This window comes from Schistocerca americana, chromosome 1 (assembly GCF_021461395.2).
Source record: "Schistocerca americana isolate TAMUIC-IGC-003095 chromosome 1, iqSchAmer2.1, whole genome shotgun sequence".
NCBI lineage: Eukaryota > Metazoa > Arthropoda > Insecta > Orthoptera > Acrididae > Schistocerca > Schistocerca americana.
Genome location: NC_060119.1, coordinates 245,709,759 through 245,724,928, shown reverse-complemented (window position 1 = coordinate 245,724,928; position 15,170 = coordinate 245,709,759). Strand labels below are relative to the sequence as shown.

Genomic DNA, 15,170 nt, shown 5'->3' with positions numbered 1-15,170 from the left:
ATGACATTGTAAAAAGGACTTCTACTCCAGCAATGTCCATCAATGGAATACAAGGTCCCATGTGCAGCAACAGCCCCAGAAATACTTTCATTTCCATAATATTTGTATCCCTCCATCTCGAGAGCCTGGTTGATCTTCTCCTCCCACATTTTTCTGCTACCTGGCTCGCATACAGATTTGTTTGTTCATGTAATGACACTAGGAACTCTTCAGAAGGAGAAGGAGGAGGAGGAGGAGGTGGAGGAGAAGAAGAAGAAGAAGAAAACAAATCAGCAAGTGCATTGATACCAACATTTGGTAAGTCTAACTTCAATCCTCATTGAACACAAATACTGGTGGATCTTGAGGAATATCATTCCAGTTGTCACTGTTATTCATAGTGGACCAACCAGCTCAGCATCTTCATTGCTTTCACTGTTGTTTACATGTAAATCCTCACTCGGACGATCACATGAAGATGGTCTGTAGAAACTTCCACTATCCGAGAATTCATCCATAAACTCATCCCATTCCGATTCATTCATGTTAGTGGCTGTTCTAGTGCTACTTCACACAGTTTGCTCTTATTATTAGCCATTTCATGAGGAAAACTGAACACAGATCATGATAAATACCAGTAAACCATCTACAATGAAGACTGAACAACTACTGACCCATTTACAACAAAGACATGGAATGAATTATCGAACGTGCTTCAAAATATGCAAGCTGGTGACAGTCTTGTCAACAAGTTATCTCTCAGTTGGTGTCCGAGCTGATGTTTCTGCTCTGTATGCCAACTACGACATAACTCGCGGGCTCCATTCTACCATTGAGAATTTTTTTCAGTTTCGATGATACGGATGGACTACAAATGAGATGGCAAATCGACCTGTATGAACCGCTTAACTTCACTTCTCGAACTAGTTTACTCATTTTAGGCAAGGCAGTGAATGTGTTAACTGCAGGAGCATCCACGGGAAGGTGTCTGAACTAGTTTTGCAACAGTAACAAAGCTCACTTAGTACTACGGGCATAAACCTGGCTGAAACCAAATGTCAACAGTAATGAAATTCTAAGTTCTGCTTGAAATATATATTGCAAAGATTGGTTGAATGTTGGTGGTGGAGGTGTGTTTGCAGTGATAAAAAATCTGATAATATCTAGCGAGATTAGTACATATTCCAAGTGCAAAATATTTGGGTGAAGAAAAGTTTTAAAGATGGTTCAAATACAATTATTGGATGCTTTTATAGACCTCCTGCCTTATGAACAATAGCGGTAGAGCATTTGAAAGGAAACCTGGAGAATATTTTGCATAACTTTCCTGGTCACGGCGTAGTTTTAGGTGAAGACTATAGCTCACCAGCAACAGACTGGGAGATGCAAGTGATGAGAACTGCTAGTAGTGGCAGGGAACTGAGTGAAATTGTTTTAAGGTCTTTATCTGAAAATTACTTTGAACAATTAATTCGAGAACCAACTCGTAAGGACAACATCTTTGAACAGTTTGTGCCAAGCACCAAGTTTTCGACAGTGTTAGTGTAGAACAGGGAATCAGTCATATGATGGTTACAGCATCACTGAACATGGCTATAAACAGGAGTGCAAAGAAAGGTAGGAAGATCTATCTGTTTAGCAAGAGCAATATAAGACAATTTCAAATTATGTGACATGTCAACCTGAACATTTCACCCTAGCATTGACAACAGACAAAGTTCAAGAGCATTGTACAATACACTTTAGGAAAGTATGTGCCAAGCAAAAATTGTAAAAAATGGAAAAGACCCACTGAGGTTTGACAACCATATTAGAAAGATGCTACGGAATCAGAAAGAGCTTCACAGCAAATTTAAACGTAGCTAAGTCTTACAGGAAAACAAAAAATATACAAAGCCAAAATAAGGGTAATTCCATCTACTGACTTGACAGAAAATCCTAAGAAGTTTTCATCTTATGTTAAATCAGTAAATGGATCGAAGCCACCTACACAGACACATTATGACCATAACGGTGTTTAAACAGAGGATGATACAGAAAATACTGAAATTCTAATTTTTTCCGAAACTGTTTCACAGAGGAAGATTGCACTGTTCCTCCACCTCGGACAGACTACAAAATGACAAATATCAAAATAAAATGACAACAGGACAAAAAAAGCCACTGAAATCGCTTAACAGAGGAAAGGCCACTGGCCACTTCTACACAGAGAATGAGAAAGAACCTGCTTCTCTTCTAGCAGCAGAGTACCGTAAGCTTCTAGAGGCGTGATGTGTGCCTAGTAATTGGTAAAAAGCACAGGTAATTCCCATTTTAAAGAAGTGTTGTCAAACAGACGTACAAAACTGTAGGCCTTTATCTCTGATGTTGGTCTATTGTAGAATTTTGGAAGATATTTTATGCTTGCATATTATGACATTTCTGGAGACTGCAAGTCGTCTCTGTACGATCAACGTGGGTTTTGAAGACAATGAATATGTGTAACCCAGCTCATTCTATTCATCTGCAAGATCCAGAAAGCAACAGACACAGGCACCCAGATATGCCTTGTTCCTTAACTTCCAGAAGGAGTTCCGATACAGTACCACACTGCCATCTAATGAACAAAATCAAGCATACAGACCATCAGACCAACTGTGTGATTGGACTGAAGAGTTTCTAGCAAACAGAACACAGCTTGTCATTCAGAACATAGAGAAGTTTTTGATGTGAAAGTATCTTTGGGCAAACCCCAAGGTAGTGTTACAGGGCATACTTGTCACCGTATATGCAAATGACCACGTAGATATTGTCAAAAGTTCTGCGAGACTTTCTGTAGATGCTGCTGTTGTGTACACAGAAGTTGAACTGCTAAGAAACTGTAGCAAAATGCATGAAGAGGATTGACACTTGGTTCAGGAAAGGGCAGTTGACCCTCAACATAAACAAATCTAACATATTCAAATACATATTCAGAAGTACCCCTTATTGTGCGGCAACAGGATTGCAGGACAATCACTGGAAGCAGTTATTTCTATAAAATATCTGGGAGTAAGTGTACAGAGCAAAATGAAGGCAGATGACAGATAGAGACACATTGGAAGAATCCTCAGGAAAGGTAGGCCACCAGCAAAGGAAGTGGATTACAAACATTTGTTCGACCAATACTCGAATATTGTTCATCGTAGTGGGATAGACACCTGATGGAACTGATAGAGAAAACCTCAAGAAGAGCAGTATGTTCAAATAACTTATGGGAATATAGCTGTGTGACATTGACAAGCACCAATATTTCAACAGGAGCACAGCCTGCCATTTTCAAGGCAAAACTACAGCAAGTAAGCAATGTCCAAGTGAATTTAATATCTCAGTTTTCACAGAAAATCCTGAAACACACACACACACACACACACACACACAATCACACACACACACACACAGTACACATAAAACAAAAATGGCTGATGTTAGAAGTTATCGATAGTGAAATTAATAATGGATGAGGTAGCATAAACCCTGTCCATCTGTTTTTTGATAAATGAGAGAGTAGGATTCCATGCAGAATTTAAACAAAAACTACCATATTTGTTTATAAGGTTACTTGCTAATTTAATTTCAATAGTTTCTTTAATAGCACTATCCCAATAGCTGGAAGTGCATGCTAGACTCTCCGTGTTGTTATATTCCATAGTATGACCAGTGCCAAGACTATGTTCTGCAATGATGGATTTACTCGGTACTTGTAAGCATGTGTGTCACTTATGCTCACATTACATTGGTCCTCAACAGTCCTGACAGTCCGACCAACATATGACATAACACAATTGCACAGAATATGGTAGATACCTGCCTTATGCAAACCAATATCATCCTTTACGGAACCTTAAAGGTCCCCAACCCTAGATGGTGCTCGATAAACACACTTCACATCAATACTGTTCTAAATGCTCCTCTGCCAGTGCGCAGTTGGTCAACAGGGCAACGCACATCTAATGTCCCTTTCACTATAGCCACTCTGACAAAGTGACTTCGAGGTGGGCTAACTCAGTCAAAAAAACTCTCGGTGTCTGAGATGACAGAAGTCCTTTGAATGAAAGTACGAAGTACCCCTTTACGTTGAGATGGGTGGTGACAGCTGTCAGCCTGCAGATACAAGTCAGTGTGAATAGGCTTCCTATAAACAGCATGTCCCAACATACCATCGCCCTTCCTCCTGACAACACATAAAGGAAGGGAAGTCAGCCACCTTTTCCATCTCCATTGCGAAACAAATTTCTGGGTGGAATGAATTCAGGTGTTCTGAAAAGGTGTTCAAATATTGACTGCCATGAGATCAAACAACAGAAGTATCATCTACTTATGTGAGAAAACATGCAGGTTTCAAAGGTGCCAACTCCAGGAAGGTTCCTTGAAATTTCCCATGAACAAATTGGAAAAAGGCTTCCCATCGCAATCCCATCCGTCTGCTTGTATTAGAGGTCATTGAATAAAACGTAAGTGGAAGTCAATCCGTATTGAAATAGGTTCATAGGTTCATTAATTCAGCACCAAACCATAAATAAAAATGGTGGTTTTTACTTAAATTCTGCATGTAATCCTGCTCTCTCACCTGAAAAAAGGAAAACCAGAGGGCGGGGGGGGGGGGGGGGGGGGGGGGGGGGAGACATATTTTATGCTACCTCATTCTCCAATTATTAATTTCACTATCGATAACTTCTGACACCGGTCATCTTTGGTTTGTGATGGCACTAGTGTTTACAGTGTGTGTGTGTGTGTGTGTGTGTGTGTGTCATATTCACATAGTTTCTGTGAAAATCAAGGTATTAACTTCGCTTGCACAGCCCTTACTTGCTGTAGTTTTGCCTTGAAAATGGTAGGGTGTGCTCTGCTGAAATATCGACAGTTGTCGAGAATGTCACCGGCTGCATTCCCATTAGTTATTTGAACACTGTATACACCGGTAGAAACTAAGGTCTCACAAGAGCAATTATGTTTCATTACAGATTCATTTAGTAAGCAAGAAAGCGTCATGGTGATGCTCAACCAACTCCAGTAACAAGACGCTGCAAGAGAGGCGCCTGCATTGCAGTGCGGTCTACTGTTAAAGTTACAAGAACGTGCATTGCTTAAAAGGTCAGCCGACATACCGAGTCCTGTTATGTATCTATCGGAAAAGAGCCATGACGATAAAATTAGAGAGACTGAGACTACATGGAGGTTTACCAGTAATCATTCTTCCCACGAACCATGTGTGACTGGAACAGGAAAGTGGGGTAGTGACAGTGTCACACAAAGTACCTTTCACCACACAGCATAAGGTGGCTTGCAGATTACAAATGTAGATATAGGTGTAATGACTGCTGCAACAAATGTGAATGCCAATACCAGACATATGAGGCCTGTCTAAAAAGCATCTAACATTTGGCTAGAAAAAATATTTTGAATACCTGACGGGGTTGGGACCTTAATTCCCTTCAAAGTAAGACCCTTGCACTTGCACACACTTAGCCCAAAGATCCTTCCACAGCTGGAAGCAGTTCTGGAAGTCTTCTTTTGGAATGGCATTCAGCTCAGCCATCGTGTTCCGCATTATCTCTTCTCCACTCTCAAAACAGGATCCTTTCAGTGGTGTTTTCAATTTTGGAAACAACCAGAAGTCGCAAGGAGCCATGTTTGGAGAGTAGGGAGGTTGGCGAATGGCTGTAATTCCAAGTTTGGCTACAAAATTTTGGATCAAGTGGGATGAATGTGTGGGGTACATTGTCATGATGCAGTTGCCAGTTTTTCGCCATCCACGTCTTGTCTTTTGCACCAAACTGTGTCATGGAGGACAGCTTGATAGTACTTCTTTGTCATTGCTTGTCCTTCCAGTGCATATTTGTGATGCAAAATTCCACGGACATCAAAGAAGACAGTCAGCATCACCTTGATTTTGCTTCACACCTGCCATACTTTCTTCGGCCTTGGAGACTCGGGATGCTTCCATTGCAATGATTCTGGGTCGTACCCGTACACCCTGACTCATCCCCAGTTATCATGGTGTTCAGAAATCCAGGATCCGGTCATGTGCAACGTCAAAACTGAGGTCTTTTTGTTCCAGTGACAACAATTTGGGTACAATTTCGCAGCCACTAGGTGCATGTTCAATTCATCATAGAAATTTGCATGTGCAGAATCTTTACTCACTCCAACCTCTTGGGCAATCTCCCGCATGGTCAAATGACAATCTGCCATCACCAAATTTTGCACCCTCTCAACAAAAGCTGCACCCTGAGCAGTTTGGGGCCTGCAAGAATGCTGGTCACTCTCCAATGATACGTGGCCATTTTTGAATCGGTTGAACCACTCCTTAATTTGTTTAACACCCATCGCATCTTCTCCAAACACCTGCTGAATCTTATGAATTATTTTGCTTTGAGAATTACAAAGCTTTTAACAAAATTTGATGCAGTACCTTTGTTCAACACAATCAGTCATCTTGAGGGAATCGGTAATCTGACAAACACATGTAACACTTCACTCAGCGAATGAGAGGCAGCGACTGATGCGCTGGAAGGTGGGGGACAAAATTCACGCATGCGCATAAAGGTCTCTTCCGCTACTGTGTACAGTGGTGCTGCACTACTGTCTATTTTGCGCAGGAAAAATCAAAGGTCGGATACTTTTTAGACAGACCTAGTACTTTCAAATAACTTCCGGGAATTCAGCCAGGTAACACTTTCAGCGACCGTCGATATTTCGGCGGGAGAACACCCCGCCATTTTCAAGGCAAACTGCAACGGACAGGCGGCGTACATGCAAATTTAATACCTCGGTTCTCCGTCAGAAGCAGGAAAGATAACACACACACACACACACACACACACACACACACACACACACAATGAACACTAGTGCCACCAGAGATGACCAAAGTCAGAGCTATCGATAGTAAGACTATGAATTCGCAGGTGAGGCAGCATTGACTCTGTTCCTCTGTTTTTTGACAAGGGAGAGAGCCAGATTCCAAACAGAGTTTAAACAGAAACCTCCATCCCTGTTAACGAGGTTGCTCGCTAATTTAATCTCAACTGCCTCCCTAATGACACTGTCCCAATAGCTGGACGTGCATGCCAATATCTCGGTGTTATTATATAACATGGGGTGACCAGTATCCAAGCAATGTTCAGCAATAGCAGATCTATTTGGCTGCTGTAATCGTGTGTGCCGTTTATGCTCAGTACATCTGTCCTCCACGGTCCTGATAGTTTGACCAATATATGCCATGCCACATCTACAAGGAATACGATATACACCCGCCTTAAGCAGTCCAAGATCATCCTTAACGGAACTCAAAAGTGCTCTAATTTTAGATGGAGGTCGGAAAACACATTTCACATTGTATTTCCGTAAAATACGACCTATCTTATTCGACGTGTTTCCTACGTAAGGCAAAAAGGCAGTAGACTTAGGTGTTGACTCAGAATTATCATCAATCACGCGATGTACAGTTGGCCGATAGCGCAACGCACGTTCAATCTGTCTATCACCATAACCATTTTGACGAAATGTAACTTCAAGATGGGACAGATCAGCTGGCAAAGTCTCAGCGTAAGAAACGACATGTGCCCTGTGTACCAAGGTACGAAGTACCCCTTCACGCTGAGCCGAATGGTGACAACTATTAGCTTGTAAGTACAAGTCGGTGTGAGTATGTTTCCTGTAGACTGCATGTCCCAATGATCCATCATCCTTCCTCCTAACCAACACATCGAGAGAGGGAAGGCAACCATCCTCTTCCACCTCCATCGTAAAACGAATGTTCGGGTGGATCGAGTTCAGATGTTCTAGAAAGACATTCAAATTCTCCCTACCGTGAGGCCAAACAACGAAGGTATCGTCAACGTATCTAAAGAAACAGGCGGGTTTTAAAGGGGCCGACTCCAATGCACGTTCCTCGAAGTCTTCCATAAATAAATTTGCGATCACAGGAGACAACGGACTACCCATCACAACTCCATCTGTCTGCTCGTAATACTGGTCATTAAATGAAAAGTAAGTGGATGTCAACACATGCCTAAAGAGATTAGTTAAATCAGCACCAAACCTGGCTTCAATTAACCGCAACGAATCAGAGAGAGGAACACGAGTGAAGAGAGAGACCACATCGAAACTCACTAAAATATCAGTCATTCGGCCTCAGTCCCTCCAAACGACGTAAAAAATCAGCTGAGTTCCTGATATGATGTTCACACCGTCCTACTTGTGGACTCAACAGAGAAGCAAGATGCTTGGATACACGATATGTCGGAGCGCCGATGTTACTCAATATAGGACAGAAAGGAACCCCTTCCTTATGAACCTTTGGAAGGCCATTTAACCTAGGGGGAACGGCACTATAGGTGTTAAGCCTCTTGATTGTGTCCTGCGACAAACCACTTTTCTTCAGGAGGCTGTTGGTCTTTCTCTCAACACTTTTCGTGGGGTCAGCATCGATTCTGCGATACGCTGAATCAGATAGTAAACGTTGCATCTTTTGTACATAATCATGTTTATTTAAAACAACGGTGGCATTGCCCTTGTCAGCAGGTAAAATAACAATACTGGGATCAACTTTGAGAGAGCGTAAAGCAGCCCTCTCTGCTGCTGTTACATTACTCTTGGGTGGACGAGCCCTAGTCAAAACACGGCATGCCTCCCTCCTAACTTCCTCTGCAGCGTCAGGAGGTAGTTTGCAAACTGCCTGTTCAATTGAACTAATAAAATCTACTACCGGCAAATTCTTCGGAGTGGGTGCAAAATTTAAACCCTTCCCTTATTAGTTCAATTGGTGCTGATTTAACTAATCTCTTTAGGCATGTGTTGACATCCACTTACTTTTCATTTAATGACCAGTATTACGAGCAGACAGATGGAGTTGCGATGGGTAGTCCGTTGTCTCCTGTGATCGCAAATTTATTTATGGAAGACTTCGAGGAACGTGCATTGGAGTCGGCCCCTTTAAAACCCGCCTGTTTCTTTAGATACGTTGACGATACCTTCGTTGTTTGGCCTCACGGTAGGGAGAATTTGAATGTCTTTCTAGAACATCTGAACTCGATCCACCCGAACATTCGTTTTACGATGGAGGTGGAAGAGGATGGTTGCCTTCCCTTTCTCGACGTGTTGGTTAGGAGGAAGGATGATGGATCATTGGGACACGCAGTCTACAGGAAACATACTCACACCGACTTGTACTTACAAGCTAATAGTTGTCACCATTCGGCTCAGCGTGAAGGGGTACTTCGCACCTTGGTACACAGGGCACATGTCGTTTCTGACACAGAGACTTTGCCAGCTGATCTGTCCCATCTTGAAGTTACATTTCGTCAAAATGGTTATAGTGATAGACAGATTGAACGTGCGTTGCGCTATTGACCAACTGTACATCGCGTGATTGATGATAATTCTGAGTCAACACCTAAGTCTACTGCCTTTTTGCCTTACGTAGGAAACACGTCCAATAAGATCAGTCATATTTTACGGAAATACGATGTGAAATGTGTTTTCCGACCTCCATCTAAAATTAGAGTACTTTTGAGTTCCGTTAAGGATGATCTTGGACTGTGTAAGGCGGGTGTATATCGTATTCCTTGTAGCTGCGGCATGGCATATATTGGTCAAACTATCAGGACCGTGGAGGACAGATGTACTGAGCATAAACGGCACACACGATTACAGCAGCCAAATAGATCTGCTATTGCCGAACATTGCTTGGATACTGGTCACCCCATGTTATATAATAACACCGAGATACTGGCATGCACGTCCAGCTATTGGGACAGTGTCATTAGGGAGGCAGTTGAGATTAAATTAGCGAGCAACCTCGTTAACAGGGATGGAGGTTTCTGTTTAAACTCTGTTTGGAATCTGGCTCTCTCCCTTGTCAAAAAACAGAGGAACAGAGTCAATGCTGCCTCACCTGCGAATTCATAGTCTTACTATCGATAGCTCTGACTTTGGTCATCTCTGGTGGCACTAGTGTTCAGTGTGTGTGTGTGTGTGTGTGTGTGTGTGTGTGTGCGTTATCTTTCCTGCTTCTGACGGAGAGCCGAGGTATTAAATTTGCATGTACGCCGCCTGTCCGTTGCAGTTTGCCTTGAAAATGGCGGGGTGTTCTCCCGCCGAAATATCGGCGGTCGCTGAAAGTGTTACCTGGCTGAATTCCCGGAAGTTATTTGAAAGTTGTATACGCCAGGAGAAACTCAGGTCTGACAGACCTCGTACTGCCTATTGACTTCTGACTTAGGATCTCTGGCTGATATTTATTTAATGATTTTTCAGGAATTTTGTCAGCACAAGTGGCTGGTATTCTTAAATTTTTACCCTCCTTGCTGGTGGCAGACTGCAATGGAGGGTGAACTTCAACAACGCCAGCCACTAGTAACGGAGAAACATCAAAACAATACTTAAACATTGATGATCTGGACTTCCATGAAAGTAATTACAGTTTGTGCCACCTTTGAAAAATATTTTTTTTTTGACTGCATTGTTTATGCGTTGCAAGCATGACACAAAAATTGCCGAGGTATTCCATATATGAGAACACACTGCACCACAGATGAGTGTCTCTGCCTATGCATGCCATGAGGGACAGTATCCTGGCACACATCCAGTATGAAGGTTCCAGTACGCTATCTCAGTGAAGTGCTCTAGTTCCAGCAGAACTACACACTGGTTCACACGAGTGAAATCATGCAGCAATGGTTTTCACAACAGGCTGATGTCAACCACATCGACTGGCCTGTTTGAGTGTTGGACTTCAATTCCATTGAAAATTTGTGGGCCAAAATGAAGCGTCACATTAACTTACAACTGGCCGACACCAGCCCCCTGACCTATTGTTGGATAAATGGTAGAGTCTTGCAGACAATGAGACATATTTCCAGAGGCTTAGTGCCTCCATGCCTCAAGGGATAAGGCGGGTAATTGATGCCAGTCGTGGATGGACCTCACACTAGCCTCATCCCAGTGTGAAACTTTCCTCGTTTCACATCACTCTACTTTACATTAGAACATATGGTACAACTGTAAGTTTGTTAATTTGAAATCTACAGGAAAGCATAGTGATTTATATTTTATTTTTTAAATTCATGCCTCTTAACATTTAATACATGCAAATTTTCTTAACTTTATGTAACCAAACACTTAATACATGTAAATTTGAAGAAAATCTGTTACTGTCCTTCAAAGTAGTCACCAGCATTGTGTAGAACCCATAGCCGGCGATGTGGAAGGCATAGTATACCGCTAGCAGAGCCTGTTCTGTTGATGGTGCGAATGGAGTGGTCTACTGCCTGTTGAATCTCTGGAACAGTTCCGAAGCGAATGCCACGAAGTGGTTTCTTCACCTTTGGAATCAAATCAAAGTCACAAGAACTTAATTCCAGGGTGGATGGTGGATGGTATAGCACTTCTCTGTCCCATCGACCGAACAGGGAAGTCACAGCTTGCACTGTATGCGCCCGCACATTGTTGTGCCAAATGATGGGTGGGTTGCGCAGAAAGTGTCTCTGTTTCTTTCGCAAAGCTGGTCGTAGGTGATGCTCCAAAAACTAACAGTAATACTGTGCACTGACGGTTTGCTGTGGAGGAACATAATGCATTAGGAAAACACCATCACAGTTGTACACGAGAATCACCATAACTTTAGACCGCTCCATTCGCACCATCAACAGAACAGGCTCTGCTAATGGTATACTACGCCTTCCACATCGCTGGCAATGGGTTCTACACAACGCTAGTGACTACTTTGGACAGTAACAGGTGCAAACATGTAACTCTTTTGTATCAGTTGTGAATAAATAGTTGCCACTATTTAAATTCCAGCCCTCATATGAGACAAAGATAACACTTAATATTGATCAATTTTAGAACAGCTAACCCGTAAAATAATAATATTCTCTATCTTACTGCCTCTCCAACATTATTTGGGTTTATTGCACAAAGGAAGTGCTGCCAGGGCATACAGAAGCTCCTTTTCAAGTTAACATACTTCAAAAGTCTAAGGATAACACTCCATGCACTGTGTCCATTTGTCCATGTTAAGTCTTCAGAGAAACGACCACTGCAGAATATGCATTCAGTGTCTTCTTCATGTCGCACATCTGAAGCATGGTCCTCGTTTACATTTGTATCAGACTGTGAATGAAGTAACTTCGTATCCTGTGTTTCTCTCTTTTACAGGAGCAAAACTTTCTCTTCTGCCTGCTTCGATTCCGCTGCAGCTTTAATCTATCTGAATTGTTTCAGACATTCCCTGTACGAAAATAATGTTAGCTAAACAGATTCAGATGTGGCTTGCCGATTTGGTAGCTAGCTGGATGACATTTGGACTTGCATTTATTCTGTTATTTGCATCTTGTATGCCAAACTCCTTGTGTACTGCAAAGTCATTGGGACTTAGTATATGCCTGTCACATGGAAAGAATCCTGTTCCTCAGAAGCCTTTTGTAACATTTTCCATTGTTATTGCTCTGAAGCAGACCACTCCAAATAACCTCAATCAAAAATGAGGTTGCCACTTGACCTTGGTTATTTTTATTCCTTGGGGATAATGAAATCCACACAAGAGGCTGTATTTTATATGAGAAATGGGGTGATAAAAAGATGATGCTGGTAAGGTTTTTTCCTTACTTTGTCTATCACACACATGTGATATGATGCCCATCAAGTATTAGCACAACAGGATCATTACCAGATGAATTAAAAAACTACACATAATTTCCAAACCACTTAGTAACAATCCGAGTCTGAACCCACCTGCTATGGTGGCAAGATGAAGTCACCCTAATATGCCTAATATGAGATAGCATCTTCTAATATGGGATACTGTTGTGTATAGGGATAACCATAGTCTAGCATATTAGGAATAAGTCCTCTTATGCTATAAACCTAGCCTCATACTTACACTGTTTGGTTTGAAGGACAATTCATCATGGTGAATGAAACAGTACTTTGTGAGGAATACAATCAAATGAACATTGTCGCAAAAGCTACTCGACTTCAGATATTAAAGCACTACAGGCACATACTCAAAAAAATTTGAAATTCAACATTTTTAAAATTATGTATTCTTGACAACATCCAACTCCACAATGGTCTTCTTGTCACTGCTCTATCCCTCAGTTACTGTGAGCGCTAAGTTCTGATACCTCCCAGCGAAGCTCTGCACTTACTTCACTCAGGATCTACCTCTCTTACATTAGCAAACTCTCCTGTAGTAGACACATTCACTTACATTCAATATCATTTTCAGTAATGATAATATCTTTTTGGTAAACTGAAACAATTTCAAACCATAACTAAATAATAATTTTCTCAAACTAAATTCTCATTGCATTAAGGTAAAGATTAGAACATTCTGTCATCTGTAGTTTCACGTCTACAGACCGCCAACATCACTGCGTTCTCCTTTCCTTACAAATTGCAGAGAAATGAACCACACTTTACATTGGAAAACCATATTCTACACTTGTCCAGGCAACTGGAAGGTTGTGCAGTTTCATAGCTGCTAATCTCTTTTGGCTCATTATACACATCCAACTGGATTTTAATATGTATAGAGTGACAGAATTTAAATGTTTTATTCAGAACCACTATAACTTAGTTTTCCCAGCATATTTGTAAATTCACTTGAAGACAAAATCTTATGAGCTCACTGTTAAAAATTTCTCTCTTACTCAGTTTCATCTTAATGATTGTAGTTGCTTCTTCTGTAAATAGTTTTAGGCATACAGACAAAACGTTCTATGTGGGAACTTAATTTGGACCTGATTGTTTTCGACAAAGAGTGATAGTGAATTTTATTGTTCCCGAATGAAAGCACAAAAAGATTGCTGTTGAGCTTGGTGCTCACATTTGAGTGTGTAATTTCACAAAAAATCTATCATTCAAGTATGTCATTTCATTTGTGGCAACGATTTGAATAACTACTTGTTTAGTTATTCTCTACTATGTTTGAAATATGAGCTTCGTAAAAGATAATATTTTGCTAGAACCCTGATCTAAAATCACTTCCATCTGAACATAATACTTTCTCACTCTTTCTAAAACAAATGCTTTTTAAATTACTCTGATTAGTTTTATTCAACATCTGGGAGTTTTTGAAACTTTTTTTTAACCTCTACTATGATAGTTCTTTCAAAAGACTAAAAATGATATGCACTAGTGTTGTACTGAACAAGAACTGAGAAGTTCGACCATTGCCACCTTACCACAATGGGGACATACAAAAATAGTGGCCAGATGGTGCAACGGGTCTCTGGTTCACTGAGTAGTATCACATGAAGTATCTTGAGGTACTGATACTAAAATAACAGCATTTAGGATCTATTGCCAGAAAACAATTCAGATATTTGATTAAATCTGGTACTTTTTACCACGAGGTGTGTTCAACGCAAAGCACCCACTTCCTGTAGAACCTAATACTTGCCTTGTTGTATAGATGTCTATCAGTAAGATGTTGCTCTGCAAGTGGATAACATTCATCAAGAGTGATATTTAGTATTCACTGTCCAGTTCATTTTATCTCCAATGCAAGTAACAACTGTGTCTGTTATATACCTTCCCTGTCCAACCTAACTGGAAGCAGAATTGTCGGAATACTTTTCTCCCCATGAATCAGATTTATCTATGTGCCACAGATATCCACTACTGTTGAAACTGCTTTATAGGACAAAACTACACAAAAAATAGTAAAAGTCTAAACATAACACACAAAACTAATGTGATTGTGGTATAAGCTGATTAACTCATGCTTACTTATCACAGATGTCACATTTGAAGGCCTTCTCGCCAGTATGCTTATGATTATGCCTCTTCAACTGATTTGATTTCCGAAAACTGGCATTGCAGTAGTCACACTTGAATGGACGTTCACGGTTATCTACTGGAAACAACTCACTGTTCCGAGATGTTTGTTGGTCAAAACCTGCAAATGATAAGAGGTATGTTGTAAATCTTGGTACTGTTGATAAATCATTAGCCAAACATGTAAGAAACCAAAACAAATTACAAAAAATTTCAAATTAGCAGTCTTCCTGATTCTCTGTGTGTTAAGTGACCTTAAGTAAAACTGAAGAAACACTTGCACATGTTGCAGTGTTCAACACATGTTCAGTTTTAGTAGCATTACTCAAAAGTATATTCAGTAATAGCTATATCTTTAGCACATTGGCTTTCGATGCTTTACT

The 15,170-nt window shown here is 41.0% G+C and overlaps 1 protein-coding gene across 2 annotated transcripts in view; it reads right to left on the bottom strand.

Moving 5' to 3' along the window:
* LOC124553793 (zinc finger protein 236-like) overlaps positions 1–15,170 on the bottom strand; it is a 237,404-nt gene that overhangs the window by 106,542 nt on the left and 115,692 nt on the right. For both annotated transcript variants that reach the window (XM_047127806.1, XM_047127878.1), the window contains exon 16: positions 14,740–14,908. In XM_047127806.1, coding sequence (XP_046983762.1) covers positions 14,740–14,908 — 169 coding nt within the window. The remainder of the gene's footprint in view (positions 1–14,739; positions 14,909–15,170) is intronic.